The sequence below is a fragment of the Anticarsia gemmatalis genome, chromosome 4 (assembly GCF_050436995.1).
Source record: "Anticarsia gemmatalis isolate Benzon Research Colony breed Stoneville strain chromosome 4, ilAntGemm2 primary, whole genome shotgun sequence".
Taxonomy (NCBI): Eukaryota; Metazoa; Arthropoda; class Insecta; order Lepidoptera; family Erebidae; genus Anticarsia; species Anticarsia gemmatalis.
In genome coordinates, this window is record NC_134748.1 from 4,273,797 (window position 1) to 4,299,187 (window position 25,391).

At 37.8% G+C, this 25,391-nt stretch overlaps 1 protein-coding gene across 9 annotated transcripts in view; it reads right to left on the reverse strand.

The window, feature by feature from the left end:
• Positions 1 to 25,391, reverse strand: part of LOC142972265 (uncharacterized) — a 202,007-nt gene that overhangs the window by 24,677 nt on the left and 151,939 nt on the right. For 8 of the 9 annotated variants that reach the window (XR_012959446.1, XM_076113203.1, XM_076113210.1 and 5 more), the window contains exons 4-5: positions 21,734 to 21,768; positions 3,819 to 3,871 (exon numbers count right to left, since the gene is read on the reverse strand). Coding sequence is in view for 8 of the 9 variants with exons in the window: in XM_076113203.1 (XP_075969318.1) it covers positions 3,819 to 3,871; positions 21,734 to 21,768 (88 nt within the window). In the remaining variant the exon portion in view is untranslated. Of the gene's footprint in view, positions 1 to 32; positions 321 to 3,818; positions 3,872 to 21,733; positions 21,769 to 25,391 lie in introns of those variants that run through there. The other variant, XM_076113208.1, reaches the window with a different exon arrangement.

A 25,391-nucleotide genomic window follows, 5' to 3' on the forward strand; every position in this document is an offset into this window, starting at 1 on the left:
AACGAAACTTTGGTAATTAAACGGCCACTTACCACATGGGTCGGACGAGGGCCGACATCGCTATAACACGGAGGGGCGAGTCCTCATTGCGCACTAAAGTTTCTGATTTAAATTTATTTATTTATCTTTACACGAGTTCACAAAGAATTTAATAAAACCACTCCACAAAAAAATACACTTGAGACTAGTGAGTTTCGATATGTAGCATATCGCAGTCCGTAGCACAGCGTAGCGCGTCTACGTCGGAAAAGTTTATCCGTAGGCCGTAGCGGGCGGCGGCGAACGTCGGAGCTCGCACGACGGCGCGGGTAGCTCGCGGGGCGCTATTCGCGGACTATGCGGAGGTCGGTCGCAGGCTGGGCTCGCGGGGTGGGGGCGGGAGAGGGGAAGGTGCGCGCGCACGCCGCCGCCCACGCCGCCCCGCCCCACACACCCGCAACCTATTTATTTCTAGTTACGTAAAATTTACGCGCAATACCCGATACTGCATTTAGCTTATGTTACGATCTCATATGCCAGTATATAAGCAGTAATGAAAATGTGGCTACATTACGAGCCGACTTCCCCGCCCGCAGCGAAAAACACGACGTTATTGCCTTACTGCGCCGTTGCCACAAGAAAATACGACACGCATGCCACATAACGAACGGTATATGAAGAAACCTACGCTCTCCCGAATAAAAAGCTTTTAAGAGTTTCGACACCGGTCAAATAAAAGGCAGACGGTTCAACATTAAACGCCAATCAGTGTATTTCACGCGAGGCCACTTCTGGCCCGGGGCAGGTGAGGCGTGAACTGAAAAAAGAAGTCTCCGCCGGTCGCCGGTCGCCGGGGGGACTCGCCGTCAAATTTGGCAGACGAGTTTTTTTGACCGCAGCCGATGCTATCGATGTCACTTAAACGAATTGAATAAACGCGTCGGAGGGCGCGCGCTGTCTATCTGCGGGGCCTTTTTGCATCAACACGAGTGTCCGATTTGATCGTCGATCCGACATATTCCAAAACGCCTGTCTGTTATTTTGCTCCCCGCTGTGGTGGCTCTCCATTCATCTTGTATCTGTACGCTGATACAATCTCCCTAGTCGTAGTAATGTTGACTTTTATAGCCGGCAGTTTGTTGTTCTGTTACGTTGGGTACGTGAATTAAAGCAAAAGTTCGATAAACTGTGTCGTCACAATCAGCTGTTCGCGCCGCGAGCGCAACAGACAATGCGATTAAGATCTACGCAGGACAACTTTCGCCGGCGCGCCGAGCGGCAGTTAGTTGTTATGAAAGAGAGAAATTTGTAAATTGTTCGCGCCCGAGTTCGCGAACTCCGTCGAACCGGAGTTTGTTTTAAGAGTCCAACCTTGAAACAAGAAGAAAAGTAGTCCTGTAAAACAAAGTTTTGCGGCCGCCGTCGCCGGCGCAAGCGGTTCAAGGATTGTGCCCGAACTGTCTGTCTGTACAACTTTACCGATTAAAAGCTCAAAAGCTTCCAAAGTCATTTTAAAAGTTTATCTGCACGCGGGCTCGCGCGCGGGGGACCGCGGGGCGGAGCGTAGGCGCTGGCTTCGTTATCATCCCACCGCAATACTTTAGTTAAAACCTAGTTTAACTTATTTATAAATCGGCGGCGGTCGTCGGCCGGGCGCGCCTACTTCACGAATTAAACTGTCAAAGTTGTGAAGATGCGGCCGTGGCGCGTCGCGACGGGTGCCACGGGTGCGACGGGAGCGCCTACCGCCGCGCCGCGTACCCGACGACATGTGTTCGCACCGCCGAATAGTTGCCAACGTACACACTAAGTTCCTAGACCCTTCGCTACTTTGTTTTACAGCTGTTCCACTTAGCGAACTATGCCTCGAGTTGGGCGCGAGTTCTTGCATGTGTATCGGCGGCACACACCCGCATCCGAATAGTTTCATAAACATAACCCAACTTAGTTTTGGACGACTTTTCAAAGTCAATGCATACTAACTTTCGATGTCTGGGAGTGCGATATTACGATTGGATCAGTTTGCGGGTGACTTTAATGCATTCGTTTGTTCCAAACTTTGTTTTATTGGATCAAACTTCGCAACAAGGTTAAATAAGTATCATTGTTTAATTTGTGTTACGGAACCAACGAAGACGGAATGTAGACACTTTGCTGTTAGTTCTTTTGTTGCTTTAAGTTCATATTAATGTTTTGTGTGTGTTTATACGAAGTAAAGGTGTCTGAAACTATGTTCAGCTAATAGTTTTTAAACGAAGAAACAAAAGTAAACAAAATAAATAACCGAGTTGATTTGGACTCCTTTCGTAAGCCTACGAAATATTTTTTAAAACGACGTACATAATCTTTTAACTTTATAATATTAAAAATATATTTTAATTTTTTTCAGCGCTATAAGTAGGAAACGACAACAGCATCGGTAAAATATGACAATGTGTATTAACAAAATGTTAATACATACACATACAATCACGCCTATTTCCCATATGTGGGCAGTGACCAAAGAACACCACTTAGTAAGTAAATAAATTTTATGTAACTGGAGAAACATTACAATAAGCTTGGCTAAACAACTATTACATCATCGGAAGCCCTGATTGACTCAGTATTTTTAGGTGGTATTCTGCGAAATCTTGAGAGACGATATCGGTCTAACTTGATTGCGCAAGTCAGGCAGTATTTGTTTCCCAAAATATCAAAAACTTCTTACGCAATTTCTGGGTAACTTATTTTTGGTCTGACGAGAGCTATTAAATTATGCTTTGTTCATTGCATATGCTTTTAATTTACTTTCACAATCATGTTTCATGGAGAAAAACAACCCGATACGTACGTTCATAATCAGTATAATTGCCGAAATCTCTGTCGGAAAGTCACGATCAACAGTCAAACGCGAGATAAAGCTGCCACAACCCTCCAAGCGGTGGTCGGTACCACCACTATAAGATGATCTACCTCGGCTCCTTGTCTCAAGAATTATAGAACGTAAAAGGGTGGTTGTATGAATAGGGTGAGGTCAAGTTACGTTTGTCGCGAAGTACGTGTTATCTTCCTTCGCAAATAAGTCACGCAATAATTACCGCGAACGGAGGATCACGCTCCCCTGCACATATTTATGTTCGACGCATAAATATGTACACGTAAATTAAGGAAATATGGTACGCGACAATTGCACGGTTTATGGCGTTGCTGCAGGGCATCGAGGCTTAACTTTATGGTGCTAGTGTTTTGGTTTCGTGCGACATTATATTGCTTATATCGAGGATATTTTATTGTGTGTTGTTATTAGTGCTTTATTGCGTATGTAATCATTCAGTGAAGTTGTACCTTGAAGAATGGATTGCAATACGGTCAGTGCAAGTTTTAAAAACCACATAATTAATACGATATATTCTGAATAGCAACTGTATAGGAAATATAAAGCGAGTCGTTGACACGACAGAAGAAGGAAAATTAATTTGTAATTGAACGCAAAAGTTTAGTAGTTATTATACTATCACGTATTTAAACTATCGCGACTTGTACCCGTAATACTAAGATGCTCAACAAGATATGCGCGATGTATATTTAAAAAATCTGATTCGTTATTCGACTGATTTCTGCTGATTCTGATGATACTTCTCATTATCATCGTGTTTTGAAGTCCTATAGTAAAAAAAATCAGATATAATGATTACTTTTAAATAATTTCTTCTGCTTGAAACGGTATGTGATTACTTGGTGCGGTGTAATGAAACTATTTTTCTACCATGTGCCTAGCCATAACGTCACAATCATTATTAGGTGTGAAAGCTCTTGTGTTTTGTCGACTAGCCTGAAAATAAACACTAAGTACTTACAGTTTGGAGGTTGACGGCCTGAACAGTTTGTGCGTTATATGCCCATCTTCGAACTGTAACAAGGAAAAACCCAATTATTTAATTTGTTTAATAATTGTATACGGCACTATAATAAATTATAAAGATAATGTCAATAGCTCCTTGATTTAGAGCAATCTTACTAAACTATGTAATTCTTGATAGCGATTTTAGACTTATGTCTAGTGCCAGAGTTGTAAGTGCTGAAAGGCTTAGGGTTTTATCTATTCATAAAGCAGGACTTGGTCGATACTATGTTAATATCCTGACAGTACAAATAAAATAAAAGAAAGTCAAATAATATAAATATTTAAATTACAAGTACAAAAATAAAATATAAAACAAATGTCGGAATTATTTATTAAAACTATTATCGATAAGCAACGGCTATTGAACAAAATTGTTTATAAAACCCCTAATTACACGTTTACATTGTATAACTATTACGCATTTGGCCGTGGAAGGGTGAAATTGTGAAATTATCCCTGTGTTAGTATCGGATAGGTGCTTGTATGGAAATGACGACATTACGTGTCCGACGGTATCAAAATGCGACTTTAATTGATGTTGCTCAACAAACACTTTAACTAGTACGGACAACATTACAACTGAATAAAAATAAAACTAGCATTTATATGAATTATGTAAGCATAAATATAAAAAATTATAGTTGCCAAGCGATAACCCGTTCTGGATTTAATTATTTCATGTCCCAATAGGACATACATTTTTTATTTTCTTTATGCTACGACTGCAAGGAACTACTTAGATGTGAATCATCAAATGATATTGTCTAAAACTACTAATTATAGGTACGTATAGTTACTGTTTTAAGAAAAATATATCATCATCATTATCAGATACAATATTATTTTACGCAGTCTCAAAATACTGTTTAAAAATTCCCGAGATCGTTTTCTTGCTATCCATACCCGAAGGTCCACATTCCACATGTCACCATTCCATAGCTGGGACGGGGGCGGTTCGTAAATTTGATTTTAATATTGAGCACGTAATACCCTGTTTGCTTTGCCCAGTAATTGATACAGCCCTCTTAGCACGCGTCTAATGCCTGTCATTATTTTCAAATTCATCGGCTTTGCCTTTTAAACGATGGATTATTTATTCTCCGTCCGTTTTAAAGTTTAATTTCGAGTAAATTAGTTTAGATGTAGATACATATGTATATATTATGTCGAATTTGTTTTAAGTTTTCCTTTCCTACGTATAGGGGTAAAATTTACGAAACATTACTAAGTCTGTTATAAAGTGTTTTTACATTTAATACTACCCAGAATATGATTTAATTACTAGCAAAACAACTGCAATGTTCGACTTAGAATTGACCGCATTGGCGTTAAAAGACGTGCCAAATCATAAGCTTTATGTCACAGAAATTATCTATCCTACACTATACTAGCATCACTCATTCTTGAGTAACTCCACAAACATTTTTATAATACCGAAAAGGCAATTCATATCTAATACAGGTGAGGCTCCCCTCGGCAGAGATTATGGCGGCGCCATCAAATATGCATAAAAGCGGTAAAATGCCACACTTAACCGCTCTCCCGACGCGTCGCCGCGTTCGTTGTCACCTGCCTCCTTGGTCGCCTCCTTGCTTACAATTGCTCCAGACAGATGCGCAGACATACTGGTAATTAAAAATTTTCCACCGCATCGTTAAGACGCTGTAATGTGAAGGTGTGAGTGCTTCGCGTCTTGAGGTTTCGATTTGCATTTTAGGTAACCACTTTTGAGTTGAGCAATTATTGTTGCATCGTATATTTTTCTTGGTATAGAGGTATTTATGTTGCAGAAAGAGCGTTTCTTAGAAACCTTATCTTTCATTCAGATTCATCAGAAATTTTGTACCTACCTACTAAAATTTAATTTATTAGAAATTCCTCAAATGGGAATACATAGAAATGAGAACACATATATAATTTTGTACATATGCCATCTTTACACAACAGCTAACACTACATTTTAATTAACCAAAACATATCTCCGACTAACAAACAAAACTATTGACGTTTACTCATTCATAACTTAATTATTTCATTCTCATCAAGAGCTCCCATTTCGTATAGCGTACATTATACATTTCGCGAGTAAGTCGTGTGTTCGCGAGTACAAATCTACAATCCCATTATAACAATCACCTTCCCGTTCATTACGCGAGCTAAGATACTAAATTTAAATTAACAGCCCCTTGTTAGTTGAACTATGTACATCTGCACTGAAATGAATGTTCATTTGGTAAGCGAAAATCGGAGTGGAGTAGTGTCACAGTTACGCGAGCTACTGAGTTCCTGACACAATATCGTGTGTGCAACATTTTGTGGAATGTTTTGTATTTCACAACTTCTGATATTAAATGTTACGAAATTTAATAAAATTGTGCTATTTTTTATTAAAAAGTAGATGGAAACTGAAAATTACACCAAACTAACGAAATTTAGTTTTTTATGTTAACTTGTCAGTTTCATCTAATTGAGAAATTGGCTTACTACTTTGTTAATAAATATTGTACCTATTGGGTACAATATTTATTAACAAAGCAGATCGAAACTGAAAATGATACCAAATTAATGAAATATTTAAATAATTTGTCAGTTTCATCTAATTGACAAATTGACTGGCCATTCTCAATAAGCCATTTGTAAAAATAAGCAATGATGATTACTCATTTGTCAAAGTTTGAAAATAGAATTCGGAGACAATGGACGAGTTGAACATAAAATGACTGTCGATTTTCCAGTATAACGCATAAATTTAGTTTGCATTTGTTATTTTAAACAAAACTTGAATTCAAAAGTGAAATATGTTTTAATGAGAGCTTGAAAATATCAAAGATCTCGTGTAAGCATGCACAGCCATTACAAAGAGCATCTATTTACTTATAACTACATTTGGTGACGTCGGCATTCGGTAGTGTAGTCAGAAACAGCCAATTTAGTCGGGCGTCGCCTCCGCCGTCTTTATCGTATCTTTAATGAACACTCATAAGCGCAGTACTAAACGTATTGTGTTGGTGAGACGTTAGTAAACGCTACCTAGCTTTGCAACACTCAAATGAGCTGAGGGAGCTTCGAGGATTTGCGTTTTGTTACATGAATTTGGTTCGTTTTTATTTTTTACTTTAGAATGTTTTGTTGTGTTACGAAGCTACTTTGGAATTGCTTCGGATTAAATCAATGCATTTGAGGTTTGGTACATTATTGGAAGAGTAATAAGCTTAAATATCCGATAATGCAAGGACATGATGACAATACTAGATGACGTTGTTTAATATTCAAGTCCATGCGTTTCATTAACTCGTTCTATAGACAAACGGGCAAAAAAATACAAATAAACCTGTTTGCTTGCATGTTTCCAAATATTACATGGCTACGTTAAACCTACAAAAAACAAAAGAATACCGTCACGTATGCGACCCCTGCAGTGAAACAATGTAGGCCTCGCACGGGAAATGCTAATGGGGGCCCGTTCGGTACAAATTGATACTCGATCGTCGCTCATATAAAACACTCCGCGAGCAAGATCGGCCCATGAATAATAAAGAATTGCCGAACGCCGACGACGAGACGCGACACCTAGTGCGGGCTGTGTACGCCGAATTGTGAAACAGAAAAGGAAAAATAGATGACTGCTAGTAAGAAAATTCGTTGAATATTTTAGTAGCATATTAGTGGCATATTAAATTGTCAAATAGTATTTTTCGTACCCATGCATAATTTTAGTCTTTCATTTAAGTTTCTCGTAATAAACTACTCTATAATATTTATAAAGTTAAGACCTCTCCAGTATATTTTTTCTCAGATAACTAACTTCGTAGAAATTGTAACAGCGGTCCATTTGCGAAAATCTTAAAAAAAAATATAATTTTTAAGAAAATCATAAAGAACACAAGCTAGAGCCGACAAGCGAAACAACGAAAAATATTAGTCCCGTAACAAAACAGAAATGCTTAGAAGCACTCAGAATGTTCGTCGTAACAAGTCGGTACCTTACAACAAACGCCCTTATTCTCCTCACGTCCACTATAAAACATAATTCAGATTTTCATAGAGAACCATGCAAGACCTCTTGTGTTTTCATTTTGTTCTCTCCCCTTGTCACATAAAAATACCCCGAACGGTTGTAAAACAGAGTGTTGACTTAACTGCCTTTCACTTGTTCTATGATAATTTTATAACTATTGTGATGTTTTACACTGATCTGGGTGTAAAAATTACATTGAAAACCGGTCGTAAATGTTCAATGCGAAAGGGTGATGTTCTTGGATCTTTTATATATACAACCGTCTAGACTATATGCTAAGTTTTAAAACATTGACTGCGCGGTTCGGTATTTTTTAGAAATATAATGCAAACTATGTTCTTTTTAATTCGCTTTATGCCCGTTATTTTAAAATTCCAACTATTCTTAGTACCCTTATTCCGAAGGTAACTAAAAAAACAGATTTGTCCACAAGTACTAGGCAATTATATTTATTTATTATCAAAAACACCCTTATACTAACTAAAATACCGCTTTATAAAGACGCCAATAACCATCCAAACCGACAAGCCATTAATGTTTTCACTTACACGCAACCTTCATACACATAAACTATTCATGTCATCCACCAGCTAATTACACGATGTAAGCCTATAATAGTGAATGAGAACGTCGAGTGAATCGGTGTTAAATCACTGCCTGTAATCCCGCTTACATGATCGACGTTTAACGCAATCGCACGTGTAGCGGTGCGTAGCGCGTAGAGCTACGAAAGTGCTACGATGTGCTACGGATGATAAAATTAATTTAGCGATTTACATCATGCCGTAGAGTTGCAAAAAACGGTAAATTACATACATGTGGCATAATTACTTGATTTCTGTTGTTGTGACAACCTTTCCCTTAGCCTAATTCTAGTGTCGCGGGGACTTTTAGAAACATTGGAATAAGGATACGGGTCAACAATTAGTAGGTAAGTATTGGTTATATTTATGTGATATTTTAACTATCGGTATCCGGTGCAGTGCCACTTTAATCACAGCATTAAATGTGCCATTAAAAGTAAATATTTACTTGTTTCATCCATAGGGCCAACTCTTAAAGACTTCTAATGAAAGAATTTAAGAGTTTTCGTTGGCTTCTTAATACTCGACGTCTAATAATAAACAAACTGACGTCAGAAATGTAATGTATTTACTTGGTTTTATAGAGTAATACTTGAAACTAAGAAGTTGATTCGTTTGGTTTCAGTTATAAAAAGCTGTTATTTTCCTTATGACCTATTACCAAAATAATTCCAATTTTATAAGAATTCTAATGTTAAACAAGTTTATATCATCATGATTGCCGCCTCCAAAATATTCCCTAATTTGTACGTTCAAGCAAGAGTACCTAAGTAGTGTTGTGTAGTGTTTACCTGTGGAATCCGCACAGACAATTAGCTCTCTATGCGATTAAACGCACTGTCGCGTGTCTTCGCCTCGACGCGTCGACGTGACGAGGACAACTTACACGTCACTAGACATTGCTGTGATTTGTATGGGTTCTTAGTAAAGATTTAATGAAATAACAACATACTTCTAAAACGTTTTTTTGCCGTTTGTAGCAGTAACAGCGTTATAGTCTACCATTTGTAGTAGTAATATTGTAAATGTCAAGTGGGCCAATGTTATTTTTACTCGTTTTAAAAAAAGTGTAATGTAAAATATGTACCCACGTTCCGCCGTTTATTTCGCCATGGCAAGCCTATGCGCTTTAACAGGTCTTCTAATTTGGCTGTGTTTGAATGAAAAGCATCGAAACAGAACGAACTGATTAGCACTTTGCCTGACCGGGAATCGAACTCGAGTAATTCTTATATCATTATTCAAAAAACAGTTTTGACTGCCTCTACTCGTAGCAAGTACCAGACTTATCAGGAATACGAGCAATAAATTTTTAATTACATATATTATGCTTATTTGAACTGAAAACATTTAAACTAATTCACTAGTTTGGCTTCTCTACTAAACACAAAACATTTTTGCAATAGTTCCAAGGCCGCACAACGTCCTTGTAACAATAACAATTCTATTGTTTCGTTTACCTCGACGATGTGAGCTAATTATAAGCTCCGAACACAAAAGAGATATCTAGATTCAATAACAGAACAAAACTAATACAAAACTTATTCACAACTAATTAATAAGGTTCGAGACAAAGGCTTTAATGGAAGCACGACGTGGCATTACGTTACACCACACAATGCGTCGTTATCTTAGCGCGGCGTGTACGTGGGACGTCAAATGTGCATTCATTCAGGTGGGGTGTGAGGGACGGCCGGAGGAACAAGGAAACAGCACAAAGGCCCGTCACGGGATGCTTGGAGGTGTCTAGCCATAGAGCATGTGGAAGACTGGACGGTTACAATGTAACACTACTTCTAAAGTATTTCGTTTAGTTTTCTTTAAGTATTTTCGAAAATTTACGTTCCATGCTTTTTGTACAATGCTTTCAGTAAGCATAGTGGCGATTGATAAAAAAAAGCCATTAACGACTCTAATATGTCCATGAAAATAACAATAATTGAGAAATATCGACGGTTAAGGGAAAACATTGTTCATCAAAATAGTAACTTAGCCTTTCTGCTTTTGAACTGATCTTTGCTCGGACACTTTGGGTAAAATACACTCCAAGAAGGTTGATTCATCAGGGAGTGCATCGGCCTTCACCACGAAGGAGCATAAAGATATTGAGCGTGCATTGTCGCTCGCTCCATTGTGTCCCGGCGCGAATCGTCCGCGATAACACACCGACCGCCACCGGCCGCTTTGTCTCCCTAATTGTTATATTCCGAACAAAGAGCTGCAGAAACAAACGACGTCAATGCTTGTTAGCTCCTAGGCTAAACGCTCACTGTAATAACATGTCCTCAAACAATCGCACGACATTTTCAATACGTTAGGAAATTGGCTATACGCGATCGCAATGCCATTTCCAGTTCGAACGCTTTTGTTGTGCAATGTCGACTGCACTACGAGTTAAACGGTGAAATCTAATCGCCCCAGTCGACATGACTGACGTCAATAAAAATGAGCAAACCAAAAATGCGAAATTCCATGGAGTAATAATGAATCGGCGGGAATTTGCTTCGCCAATATAGCGCTAATGATGCTCATTTTCGAATTTCGAACGGTTCGACGTTTATTCGTTTTAAAACCAAACGGTGGCATGCAGCCCCGCTCTGCGGCATCAATCATTTTTAGAGGGTTTCGCTTATCCAAGTTTTCTTCCTGCCTCCGTCCTCTGCTTCCAACTTTTACATCGAATGATCTCCGCTGAACCAACAGAGCGTTCGCCGTAACCGCGTTTTGTATTATTTTTTGTGAATAAATAATATTATTTCTCGAGGGAAAGGGGGATTGGATTTCGTTAAATATGGTTTAGTAATTGAATTGAAATCTCTCAATGTCGACGTTCAATTAAGCTTTAGATTTCGTTCGTGATGAAGGTATATCCTTTGTTTCTTGGAGTTTAATAAATTAATTTTATATTAAGACAGCATTTAATTCACTAACTTCGAAGTATCAATCAGCTTACAAAAATAACGTTTTGTATTGATTTTAGAAAGATCAATATAAAACGTTATTTTTAGCGTCTTCGTCTATAACTACTCTTATCAGAATGATATTCGAGCATCAGTCTGTTATTGGTTTATTTTGGAAATATTAAAGCATGTCATAAAAAACATTTTTCATCATATCCGTTAGCTATTAAGTTGATTACGTTTGTAAATCAATTACAAACTTTAAACACATTAATTACACTATCCATTACGGTGTCTGTCAAAAGTGATTAATGCTAATGTTGGACGCAAGATTTTTAACTAAGTTAAGATTAAAATAGCTTAGGGTATTATTTGTGAGCGCTCCGAGCGACGGATCCGTCATCTCTCCCTTGCAAATTATAATGACACATCCGCCGGGAGGTTTTAAGCCAATTCAACTTTGAGGATTTCTGATACCGTGGGCAATGGTTTTTCCTTAAGAAAATTTTAAGGTAAAATATAAATTACGAGGCATTAGCCCGATTTCGAATAACGTAATGAAATTTGAACTTGTAGGGAGTATTGTACAACTGGGTACTCAAGTTTCGATTGCATGAATTGGTTTTGTGTTAGGAGGAAAAAGATTTAAAACGGAAAATATATTAGGAGTAATATATTTAATAGATTTGTTGTTTTAGTTTGAATAAAGTGCTAGTAACCAATTTGTTATATCAATAAGATAAAAGACAGTTGAATATAATTTATCTAAAACTCAACCACATTACAAAAAGGCATTGTTTAAATTCAAAATTAGAGCGCATTACGCGAGTCACTGGCAGGAGTGTGCAGAACGAGCCATAATTTGAATTGTTTTTTTTTTCAATACCAATAATAACTTCGGAAGCAACAATACCGATACAAACAATATCGATTCACGAGGGTTCCGTCTATGGGAAACAATTTGCGGTAAAAATCCGCACTGATAGACGCGATATGAGCAACGGGAGATTTTTTTTACTTATTTTTTGCCGCACGGGGGAGATCGCGAGCGGCTGATCTTTGTTTTATGAGAACGATTAAGAAAAGCATATTTGAAGTGTGTACTTGGCTTTATTTGCGCTCCGAGAGGGAAGGCACGCTTCATTGATCTGTAATCGTTTTTCACATTTTATTGCTGTACGAGGGTCGTGAGTATGGTTGAATGTACGCCGTACAAATTAGTCGTTGTTCGCGTAAAATTAAAATTAGAATCTTGTTCGCGACATAATTCAGTCGGGCACGCGGTGGGATCCTGTTATTTTCGCACTTAATTTTGCGGCGTTAAGCGTTGTATTGTGGCGCAAGGCGTCTGCTCGCAGTGATTAGAATGCTAAGTACGCGTTCTGAAAGGGTTCCCTTAATTGTGCGGTGCTCCTTGTGGACCGCACCCACCAAACACCGACCGCTCGCGTTCTATTCAAAGCGATGACAATGTTTGACTGCTTAAGGAAGCATGTTTATCGTATACGTGTGGTGTGGTTTGGTAGAAAATTGTATCTTTAAGTAATGAAGTACCTTCTGTGTATAAGGGTGGCTACAGAACCGATGTTTGGGAGATTTAATGTCATCTGAATGAGTTTAGTTACCTTTTTGCTATTGGCAAAGTAATTTCTAGTTTCGTTAACTTCTCAGTTTAAGTAATTGTGTGTACATTTACGTCTTGGTTATATGTTTATTGGACTAAAACATTATTTCTTTGTCATTTCCCATTCCATTAAGACACATAAAGTCAGTAGAAGGTAAGTAAGTTAATTACGAAAATGTTTCTTCCTGCTCACCATTAAGCTCAAAGCAATCACGACAGAGACATTTTAATAGTCAAAAAATTAATTGCAAGTGGCGTCGTTGTGATTTAGACGACTGAAATGCGGTCGTTAGTGCGAATTGAACGAAAGGGTGGCTAGAGCAACCCCAACATAATTAAACTTTACTCTCGCCTATATTTAAAAAAACAGCAATCGAAAAATTACATTTTACATTAGCAAATTGTGAAAGACATGTCCTCTCCTGTCAAAAATTACGCATTTCAAATATGTATGGAACAATTTCATAAATTAATGCTCGGCGGTTCTTTTGTTTTGGTACGGGAGAATAACGCAAAATAAAGGCGTATTAATTATTCAGCGCCACACTCGACGCAATCAGAATAAGTGGTGATGTTTCTGTCACCCGCTGCGGCTGCGGCGGCAACGGCGGCGGTCGCGCGGTGCATGATTAGAATTCTTAAGCTGTGCCGAAGGCTCTTGATTAGAGGAAATTAAAATCATTATACTCCGGCGCGCACCGCACCCGCGCGCCACAATGCCGCCGCTCTACCCGACTGACGTAAAAATAAGCGGGAAACGCACATAAAGAAGGAGGCCCGCCGGAAACGGAAGCGGCACCATCTTGGAGCCGCCGGGCGGGAAAACAATGGATTCGTTAATTAACATTTTCTTACGCCTCGCGGCTGTCGAACGAACGGTTTATCGGACAAAATATTTATGACGTAGACGCAATGAAAATTCCACCATGAAATTGCACAATTGAAAATTCGTTCAATAGTAGGTGGAGATTAAGAAATTGTTGAGACTAATGCAAAGCTTTGAATGCTTTTACGCCTCAACAAAAAAGTTAATATTTCTTAAATAATCCAATGTTAATCTGCAAACGCCTTTAACTGTGTTGAGTACAACTTGACTTTCAAATGTCAAACACATAATAATATCTACAAAAAGTCACATTCGTTGTCCATAAAGCGTTAGAGACTGGTAATTTTACGATCACTTAGCTGAAAAATTCCCACCATTAGTTAGCCCCACTAGTTGACCGCAAACAATGACATAGGTACAGTCCCGAACACTCGTGTTGAACAAATAACTCGACGTGCTTACAAACGTATCAGTGGTAGCTGTAATAGAGACAGAGTGCTCGCCCGAGGCCGCGCGTGAAAAACGGCTGCCATCAATAACGCGCTATCGGTCAGAACAGACGTGTGCCTTTGCCTATCGATATCTGATTGATTGTTTAGTCTGTGGTGCCCTTTGTATGCGTCATGTTGGTACAGAAAATATTAATATCTATGTTTCTTTTTTGTAATAGTTCAGAATTTATTAAGAAAAGCACAAAATACTTTTTTTTAAATACAGCCATAAATATATTTGCTCGATTCTCTACTGCTATCGAGTACCAACAACGGGCTAGTCATGTAAAAATTGTATGAAAATCTGATCAGCGCCTCTAATGGGCGTGGTAATAACTATTTTGACAGTAATAATAACTTTTAAACTCTCGCGTTGCCTGTTTAATGTATAATAGAATACGGGAATTAACGCGAGCACGCATTTTTATTTTGACAGTACATTTTAAATGTTAAACTTTCGATCCTCAAAAGTACCATCTGTAAAAAATCGCTACAGATATACGAATTAATAATTTAGCTGGTTACATCTTATCTTAGATAAAAAATGTCCATTCTATTTTGAGAAATGACACAAATGGCACAAATTTTTCGGTCAATAATAACAAATGCACGCCTAACATTTTCAGTTAAAGGTGCTACGTTTTTCATAATGGTATAACAGCGTGATTTACGCAAAAAGTTTTATCTCATTTTATCTGCGTGTTATTTGAAAACGCATATCCACCAATCACAGGCAACTAATAGCACCATCGGACATTCATTGGCCTGACCCCGTGACAGATAGCCGTCATTTGTCAAATATGAAAGCTTGCACTAAAATGCAGTGCGTTGCCAAATAGTGATGTGAAATATTATATGAATATTTGCTGATTTTGTCTGATTCGTATGCTTTTTTGGTATGTCTGTTCAATTAACTTCGTTGCATTGTTAAGTATTAAATTAATTACAGTATTATATATATATTATATTTGTGTTTAAAGACGTCCATAGTTTGACTTTGAAAAATTTATTAATAGGTTTTTTTTCATGGTATTTCAACGCCGAAATGCCAAAGTTTTTATAGGTCCTTAATTCCCTGACATGCATCACAGTTTTAAGTATTTAATTGTTTCCAGTAGTATAATAGCGGAGTGGCAGTGGATTTAGGCGGCAATAACAATGTAGTAAACCGCTCTTAGTGGTGGATTACCGCCATTAACCGTTGCGGCGGCTGTAAAACGAGTGATCGATGCGCGCCCCGATGTTTATTGTCTATTATATGGACGAGGGACACTAGTGATGTGCCCGAGGATGCCGATTTATGTCACTTTAATTCCAATTTAGACCTCCTAGCTGTTTGAAGTTGGAAGAACAAAAGTGGTTGTGACGATGTTGTGTGTACTATGCATAATTCGTTATAGAGGACGTGTAGGAAAATAAATGTACAAGTTACAATGAGTTTAGTTGTAAGAGTATTATGAATTGCAAAATTAAAAATAAATAATAAAATGTATTTATTTTGTTAGTATAACTAAATAAGTAACTTCTATTCTCATCCGAAGATCTCCAATATATAAATTGATCGAAGTATAAATAAATTGATAACTTTCAATGACCCGATTAATTTAATTTAATTCTGTTATTTATCTCTCCACAAAAGCTGCTTGTTTACCAGCACTGCAAAGTCATTAAAAATGAATCAATTTAAATTTTGAATATTAGTGTTGTCAAAACGAAGCGCATTTAATACGCCACTTGTGGGTTGTTGCGGCCGCGGCAGTCGCGATCGCAATTGTCTCAATTATTAATTGTAATTTTTGACAGGCACCTGTCAATTTCGCAGCGCTCAACCCTTCCTTAATCCCCCACAAGACGCGAGGTGCTGGGACGTCTCCTTAGCCGCTCCCCCGGAATAAATTAGCTTTCTCCCGGCCACATCGGGATATAAAATTTTGAATATGAATGGAAAATTTTGCATTTGTAATAAACCGCTTTTCCCTGTAACGCTGCAGATGCGTACTCGAGTACTGGATAAAAATGGAATCTCTCCCAGTGTCGTTCCTCAGGTGGCCCGCCATAAATATTTATTAATTATTTTTTCAATAATCTCTCTTCTGCTGTATCCTCCGAGGACGGAGGGATATCTCCACCGTTAATTGCTTTTTGTTTCATTTGAATAAGTATTGTTTTTGACTGCTCGAGCGTAACGTCGAGTTTTATAAAATCTCGACGATGAATAATTTTGTTGAAACAAAGTTAATTGAATCCATTATTGATTGTTCCAAATTTCGTTAGAAATATGTATATATATTATTAATTCATATTATTATTAGCCCAAACTTTCGGAATAAAATTTGGTAGCCATTGACTAGGAATGTAATCATTTCGTTCATTGTTTTTACAATCGTAATACGTTATCTCCACATTAGGGCAACTATTTGGTAAGACAACAAATACCTCCATAGATATTTCTATAACTCCAACACACAGTTATAACTAAAAGAATCGCCCTTCTTACACAAAAAATATCGTTAAAATAAAAAAAGCAATTGAACCGATGTCGACATCGCATCGCCTAATTGATTTTATAATTCGAAGGAAATTCATAAAAAGGACATTAACATTCGAAGCACGGCGGCGACACGTAGGAGCAACCGATGCGCTCAATGCGGTTACCAACTTACACCGTTTCCCGTTCAAATCCAAATCTTTAAAACGTTGGCTTAAGTGTGCCGCCATAAGGCATAAAATACAACCAGTCACATCAAAAGAAAAGCACAGTTTCGTATCCCAGTACAAGCTTTACTTTTATTTTCATTTGCTTGTATAATTTTATTGAGACGTTTCAATCCGGGATTTTTAATAGAAAGACTTTCCTTAGACTAATACAAATTTGAAATGTAAAATCGTATTGCATACAATTAAGTTTCGAGTATGAATCGATTGCAGGCACATGACTAGTGATGTGTAACGTATGATTTTACTGCGGGGTTCGGTTGAGCGATTGTACCAATTTGTCCACGTAACGTGCGATTGCCCCCGCGGCATGTTAATTTTTTATTTGATCAAGATAGTTACCGTGGGCGAATAGTTTGATAATAAAGCCAATTTTTTGATAATACCATACCTTGGGGTGGATTCCGGTGGTTTATTCCATAAGTAAGGACTAAATTACATGTGTAGACGTGTCATTTCGTTGACAATTTAAAACTCGTTTGATTCCATTTATCTCATTTTCTTGTTAAAGGCAGTATTCTTTTAAGTAATAGCTGCATGGTATTAAGTGGTATGCTCCCATGGGCTTTTTAACTTTTGTCCATAGTTATTAACTGTTGGCCAATTCATCATGACTAATGCCTTAAATTCAACGACATTTTCTAAAAAAAGACTCCTATAACTTATGAAGGTCTCGCAAAATTTTAATATATCTTAAGCGCTAATAAAACGAAATATCCAAACCTAATAAATTACTACTTTAATACAAGTTTATCGCATAATTCATGAAGAAGTCCAGTCATCGTCCATTGCGGGTGGTGTTACCCGCAATTTGTCTCCGAGGCATTGTAATCCTCAAATTGATAATCGATGGGCGTCTACAATGGCATGTTAACGAGCGACTTGAAGTATTATCAATCTTGCTTCTGTAGCCAAGGTCACGGTGTAGGCTGAAAAGACCTCCCTTCGTGATATGTATTGTGATTTGAACAATGTCTCTTGTCTTGCCTTGCGGTGAACTTGATGATTTTAGATTGGATTAGATCTATCATGTTGGCACTCAGAACCTTTTATGCTGTGGTAATGTTAGTGCGTTGAAAGTCAAAATTAATTTGAGTGTTTCTAAAACTTTCGTCTCTGACTAACCCTACTTTTAAACTTAAATTAATAATAAAAAATGTAGACATTATACAATAAAGACAAATAAATTCTAAATACTGATTGGTTATTTAAAAAAAAAAATACAAAATTTTAACTTCGAATCGTGCGTCACATGTTAGGACAAATTGACAGACGTCAAAATTAACCCTTCGTTGCTCGTGGCTGTGTCAAACAAATGCGTTCGGTTGTTTTCGATAAACATCGTAACAAATTAACTGTAGGCCTCGATACAGGCCGGTGGTATCGCGACATCTACGCACCATAACGACATTGATTAAACTGATTCCACTGAGCCGCGGGAAGGGTTGCCAATACGATCGTTTAAACTGTTGCATAAATTGATAAAAATTCTTTAGTTTATCGTTTAGTGATTGTTTTTGTGCTATAAAATGAAATGTTTAATTTTATTTAATCATAAGATTTTTTTTATAGTGGTACAATAATTTTGAAATACAATTATTAAGAAATATACATGGAAATGTAATTGAAGAAAATGACTATTATAGTAATAGGTTCCATTGGCCTTTAGCTACACTTTTAACATACGATAAATTATTATGATAAGAATTACTCAATGTAAAAAAAACCCACGTATCAATTTTAAATTAAAAGCTATACATTATTGAATACCAGTTAACCCTTTGATCGCTATCTAGAGTATCTAGGCACGCAGGTTAAATGAAAGTTGAAAACAATTGGTGCCACAGCTGATACTAAACGAATACAATTCATTCACTCATGCGTTTAATTGAAACTCATTTATTTATTGGAAAACTGATTAATTTGTCTAGCTAATAAAAATAATATTTTTAAGTCTACTTTTTGACATGTCTCGTCAGGTACCTATATAATATCTTTATCATATATCTGTTACTGTAAAAGCCCGAACTGTGGTAAATCCTAAGATTTTCCGGTAAAACCTAAGATTTACCAACTCTCAATGGTAAAAGTCCGAACAAGCCAGAGTTTAAAAACTATGTTACGATATATAAAAAAATCCTCCTTCATAACTATGTTTATGACTATTTCACGGTATAATTTATATACTGTGACATAGTTATAAAGAAGGAGTTTTGGGCAAAGCGACATGGGTAGGTTAGGTTGGTTATTTTTTTTTAACCACCCAGAAGGAGGAGCCCCGCGAAGCGGGGCTCCGGCGACATCTCGACATCATCAAGTGAATATAGGTAAAAGTTCGAAATAAAAGAATTGTTCGGACTTTTACCATTGCGAGTTGGTAAATCTTAGGTTATACCGGAAAATCTTAGGATTTACCACCGTTCGGGCTTTTACAGTAACATATCTACTTCATACTTTGTATTTTGTATACTACATACTTCATATTTCGTGGCCAGTTTTGTTGAGGTTAGGTTTTTTTTACTTCAATACACATTTGGTGTTACCTAATATAAAAAACTACAAAAAAAACACGGACCTTCAATATACTAGTTTTTAACTAAAAGCTATTAAAGTATCCAAAAGCCTTTTCTGCAAGCAACACGATAAATTTTCTATGACGAAGAAAGTATTAAATTTTTCCACATTATTCACACGTAACTTATCAAAGGACTATTGAGTATACCGGTAAGTGGTGCGCCTGATATGGTACCGATTCTAGCAAATGTTATTTTTATTTCTGCATAGTATGCTAGTACAAGAGTCAATTAGAGCTTTTATGATTAAATTAAATCGGTGAATGGAATGTATCGCTGCTGCCGACTTTGGCGCTTGGGATGACTGTGGAGCAGCGATTTAAAGGTAAACTGGCCTACCTATATCAATCAGGGTGCAATGACATTTCAGTTAGTGGACAAAACTCAGCCCTAAACAGTAAATGGAGTGAACTATTCAATAGGCGTGTGAAGCGAAATTATATCAGCAAAGGATATATTATACACGAAAGCAAAATTTATTTTCCTTTTGCATCCTAATAGTTGCCTAACATTTATAACAATGATTTAAATCACCACTACCTTAATAGCGTAACAATAGAGAAATATAAGTCAAACTGTGTTGCCGAAAATAAAGCCGTGACTTTGAGGGTTCAGGTTACAAATCACACGGCCGGGGAGAGTCGTCACCGAGGATACATCGGTAATGCTTGGATCGCGTGAAATCACACAATATCAACCAACGATTGACTCGGCTCAAAGGAAATGAATAGATTTCATTTTAGTGTCATTTGTAGAGCTAATGGCGGCAAGCTAATGCCGTGTTGAAAACGTGTAAACACGGGATCGGGGGTGAAGCCTTCCTGACACGTTAATGATACCGCAATACAGATGTATTTGTTTATTGATTAACTGTTTGATAATGAAGCTTAATGTTGTGTACTTTGTAAGGAAACAGTGATGGTGAGATTGTATATTTTAACCTGAATATCTTTATTTCCTTTGCCAGTTTAGCGTGTTGAGTTGTAGAGGTTGGTACACATGAAGTGTGGCTTGTTTTGAGCTACGTCAGTAAAAAAAATGTTGGATTACGGAATATATAAATATTCCGTAATGCAAGCTATAAAGCTTGCACTATTTATACTTTACGTTTACATAACATTTATAATAAAGTTCAGAAAACTTCATCACAAATTGTATCCCCAAAACTATTTTGAAGTAACGTGATAGAATCACACCGGAACATACATAAGTGGCTTGGTTACATTTTTCCTAAAAATATTAAAAAGGACAATATTTTTTCACTTTGTCACAGAAAATTGCTGTCGAATTGTAGCGTGCCTCAATAATACGTTGCTCAATTACGTCACAATGTCTTCTTTGTATTTTCCCCGAAAAAAACTGTTCGTAATAAATAATACCGTATGTCATTTCTCAGCACGTATGAAATTTATAACACGCGGAGCATTTTCGAAGGGCAATTTATTTGTAATAGAGCCGTTCAATGGGGATCGACCCACTGTTACAGTGGAACTATAAAACCCGTGCCTCAGCGAAAGTGATTGTCTTTGCTTCGAACAAAGCCATACGTGTGATTATATATTGTTATTTTTTTTTAATGCTCTATGTTCAACAGTATTTTTAACCGATTTACCGATTTTTTATATGGTATTTCTAAGATGTCATACATTTTAACAAAAATCAGGACTACATACGACAAAAATTGAATACATTTAAATAGGTTTTCGTATAAAAAAAAACAGGTACCCATAAATCTATCTATATCCTAATATCCAATTTAGTGTTATCTTATCTAAAACCATCGACATTGTGAAAGAAAAACAGAAAATAACAGACAAAAATATATAAATTAAAAAGCAATTCTGCGAGTTCGGCGCGTCGGTATATCAGAGGGCCGGTAAAGAGAGGAGTCGCACCACGATTTGTGACTTAATCACTTTATTGGCAGCGGGGGAGCTGGCCTTATCGGAAAGAAACCGTCGACCCAACCCGCTGATATATGAGTAAACAAGCTTGCACTTTTCCTCGGCGACTTTTGGCGGTCACAGAGGCCATAAACTCGTCGCCAAAGTTTGGATTGCGCTTGTGGGGAGCACTCCCGCTGTAATGTTGTTTTTTTAGTTTTAAACGTTTTAACAGCGGTAACGTTCTTATTTACCTTGTTTGTGTCCTCGTCGGTGCAGTCGCGTGCATCTGAAACAAACAACAATCTTCATATAGAACGAGCAAGGGTTTGTGTACACGAGTCCTTCATACTCCGGCCGGTGATTAGCCGGCGCACACTACGCTTACCGGACCTAAATATGTTTGTATTTTGGCTTTGCCGGTACACACCCAATATCGGATCCCTCCTGAGGATCAGCCATTACGCAGCCTCTTAACGGCGGACGGTTTTAATTAAAAACTTCTTGCATTAGCATGTGTCCGCCCAATCATGATACTAATCCCTTCAAAATATTATTTAATTTCGGTGGAGTGTCTATGTGGGACGGCTTAGGAGGCGGATGAATTGAATGTTGTTGTAGGTATTATATGAATTTAAGATTGATTTATTATCGAATATTGTTAATGTATAATAAGTGGGTCAGGGTGGGTTGTTCGGTGGCCTAAACAAACAGTACATCAGCGGTTGTGGGGGTACCGGCAGTCTTAGCGGCGATAAACAAGCACAGGTGTAGCGGTGCCCGCCTCAACCGCTGTCCGGACCAACTTGGAAAGTATTTGTAAGCGTTCAAACATACCGGGCTCGTTATGCATGCCTCGCTGGGTTTAATCACGGCCCAACCCCGCCCCGGGCGGAGCTAATGTTTTCACTATGTATTTTTTAAGTACCTGCAACTTGTGCCGGCATTCAGAACTCGCGGTTTGCTCTCAATATTCCTCGGTATCAATATTGTAATGGCTGAACAATGCTTGTTGTTTGAGTAACTTGTTTATTTTTTATGGAAGAATTGAGTCAGCATAGTTTTATAACATCTATATCTTAGAAGGAATGCGAAAATTCTCATGTAAGAATTTCAAATATACACTTAGTCTGCTGCCAAACTGGTAGAATGTAGTAAATAAACAAAGAGCTGTTTTGAATTGTTCGATGAGTGCGATCAGTCTATTGAACCTGGAACAAGTACGTCAAGCGTATCAAGTCGAAGGTCCTCCGTCTATTAGCGAGTTGTACACGAGTACCCACATCCGAATCTTGTGCCTATTATGTGACGTGTCCAATATTGACACAGTGTCCCGCCGATTGTACTGATGTACGTTTCCCACAATGATCCCTCGTCACCACCAATGAATATGGGTTTCAGATACGTCGGCTTGATATGATCGCTCGCTACGATAATATCCATTGCTTTACTACGTATAGATTTATTTTTATGGCATCGAACTAGCGCGATAAGTGAAAGATTATTAATCACCCACCATCGGGCGTCGTAAGCTAACGCCCAATTTTGTTTGACTTGGCGAAAAGTTGCGCTCACTCTTATTTATTTTTTATCAATTTCACTCGGGCGAGTCTTAAAAGCGGCGTCCCGTTTTATTATAGGGACGTGAATTAGCAAAAAGAGAATGGATTTTAGCTGTGATTATGTCAAAAATAATTAATTATTATCGATTCGATGCAGGCAGGGGCGCGGATTGATGGGAGCCACCGAGCGTGGCGCTCTTTAAAATTGGAAAGCTAATTACTCAGTTACAAAACCGCGGTGGGGATACTGCAGAAATCACTGAAGCACCGAATCGCTTCGTTAGTCTAGTGGTCGTAAGTGCGATTATTCATGGGGTTCCGATTTCGATTCTAAGGTCAGGAAAAGTTTAATGAGTTTTTCAGACGATAATTATAATTATCGAACGCAATGAGAATAAAACGTTAAATTTACAAATCTAAAAATTTATTTGTCCATGTAGGTATTTTACAAAAGGTGTTAAAGATTAATAAGGCCGCTACACAGTATTACAAAAGAGACTTAATCTTTTCAACACTGCCCTAAAAACAACCACTTTCATTTTATTAGAAAATTTCAATAAGTCAATGTTTTGGTAGTAAGGGCAAGGACTATTTTCCGATGGTAACTATAGTTTACAATGTATGCGAGGGAGGCAAGTGCCGAGGGGCACGTGTGGGGGCTCTCCGGAATTTCTTCATTCATTAAGCCGCCGCAACTCCGTGATCGGCCTGCCGAAGTAGTCGCTACATTGTACACATCACGATGAGCTAAACTTTAATTTAGGCCGCGGTACCTGCGACCACTCATTCATAATGAATCGCCTCACCCTCTGTTTAGTTACGAAACGAGACCTCTAGTGTGTGACTGACATTTTATTTACGGCCTTATTTAAACCTCAAAGAATGAAGCCGGGATGGACACAGATAAAAGCCGGGTTTGTAGCATCAATAAATCACGAGTCGAGAAGTTTGAGCGTCGAAAGAAAAATCACAGTCATCGGCCTCTTTTTAAATTAACGCCATTAGCTTCGAGATTTCCTCTCTCGAATAGAGTGCAAAAATTACCTTTCTTCGTTTGAGCGGCCCCAGTAATTAGTGACGCTCGAGTTTTATTTGTTGACGTTCATTATTCGTTGATTTTCGGAGACGTGTGGGACAGAGAGGGGGATAGTTTGTGTATGAAGTGGAAAGGGAGGGCGATGTTCAATCGAGGAGCTGCACCTGCCGCCGCACAAATTTGCAATTTAAATTCCAAACGAATATTCCGGAGGACCTCCTTAACACGACATCTGTTTAAATCGTCGACGATAGAGTGACTGTCGTGGTCCCAACTCTTTGTGATTGCGACTTAATTGAAATAAAACAAAACCCTTCATGATTTGGGGGAATTAGAAATACAATCGTCAGATCTCTGATTTTCACTGAATAGATAATTATGTATACCTAATTATTCTAAAATATTAACTTCCGATTTTTTATTGCACTCGGTAATATGAAAAAATAAGTCGAAAACAAATAATTATCAAATGAGATGTAATTTAAGTTTACCAAACATCAATTGGTCAAGCCGGGCCCCAAAACCATAAAGCAGAAAAATAACATGTACGAGTCCACATATTTAGCCTTACAAAATAAAAGGGTGTAACATTTTCCGTTATAATTTGGGAAATTGATTGATACGTTCCTGTCGGGATGATATATCGTGGGCTGTGCCGGACGGTTACCTAATAGGTGTTAGTGGGTAAATAAAGAAGTGTTCTGTGGCGGGCGGAGCCGCGGGTCATTAATAACTATCGCCCTACCACTTCATTAACAATCAATCACATGTGGCCGCCCTTGTTAGAGACAGCTTGTTGCATTGGATGACGATTTTTTGGGTTGATTAATATCGTGACAAGTTTCTCGGTAAGGGTTGAAAAGTTTGAAGAAAAATGTGGCTAATTTGATAAGAGATATTTAGTGGTGATGGCTTTCTTGTTAAGTATGAGAAATATATTATAATATGCGTCTTGATTGGTCTTGAAGGCAGAATAAAGAGCTCTAGGTTTCGGTATCTCAAGGATTATGAAATGAAAGACATATCTGACATTACATGTTGAATTCAATAACATATTATATAGCAACCTAAAAACTACGCGTGTTAAAACACTGTGAAGCGTTATAAGACATTGCACTATTCTTAGTTCATTTTACATATTGTAGTACATCCAACTTTTAATTTCCTCTACCATGTAGTTGCTTACTTCAGAAAATTCTCCACACATTATTCCTAACACGAGCACACATGCAGCGAGTACAAGCGCGAGAAAGAATGACTTGTCGGAAGGAGTTAATAATCTTATTAATTTGTTCTCGTTACCCGCGGCGAGCT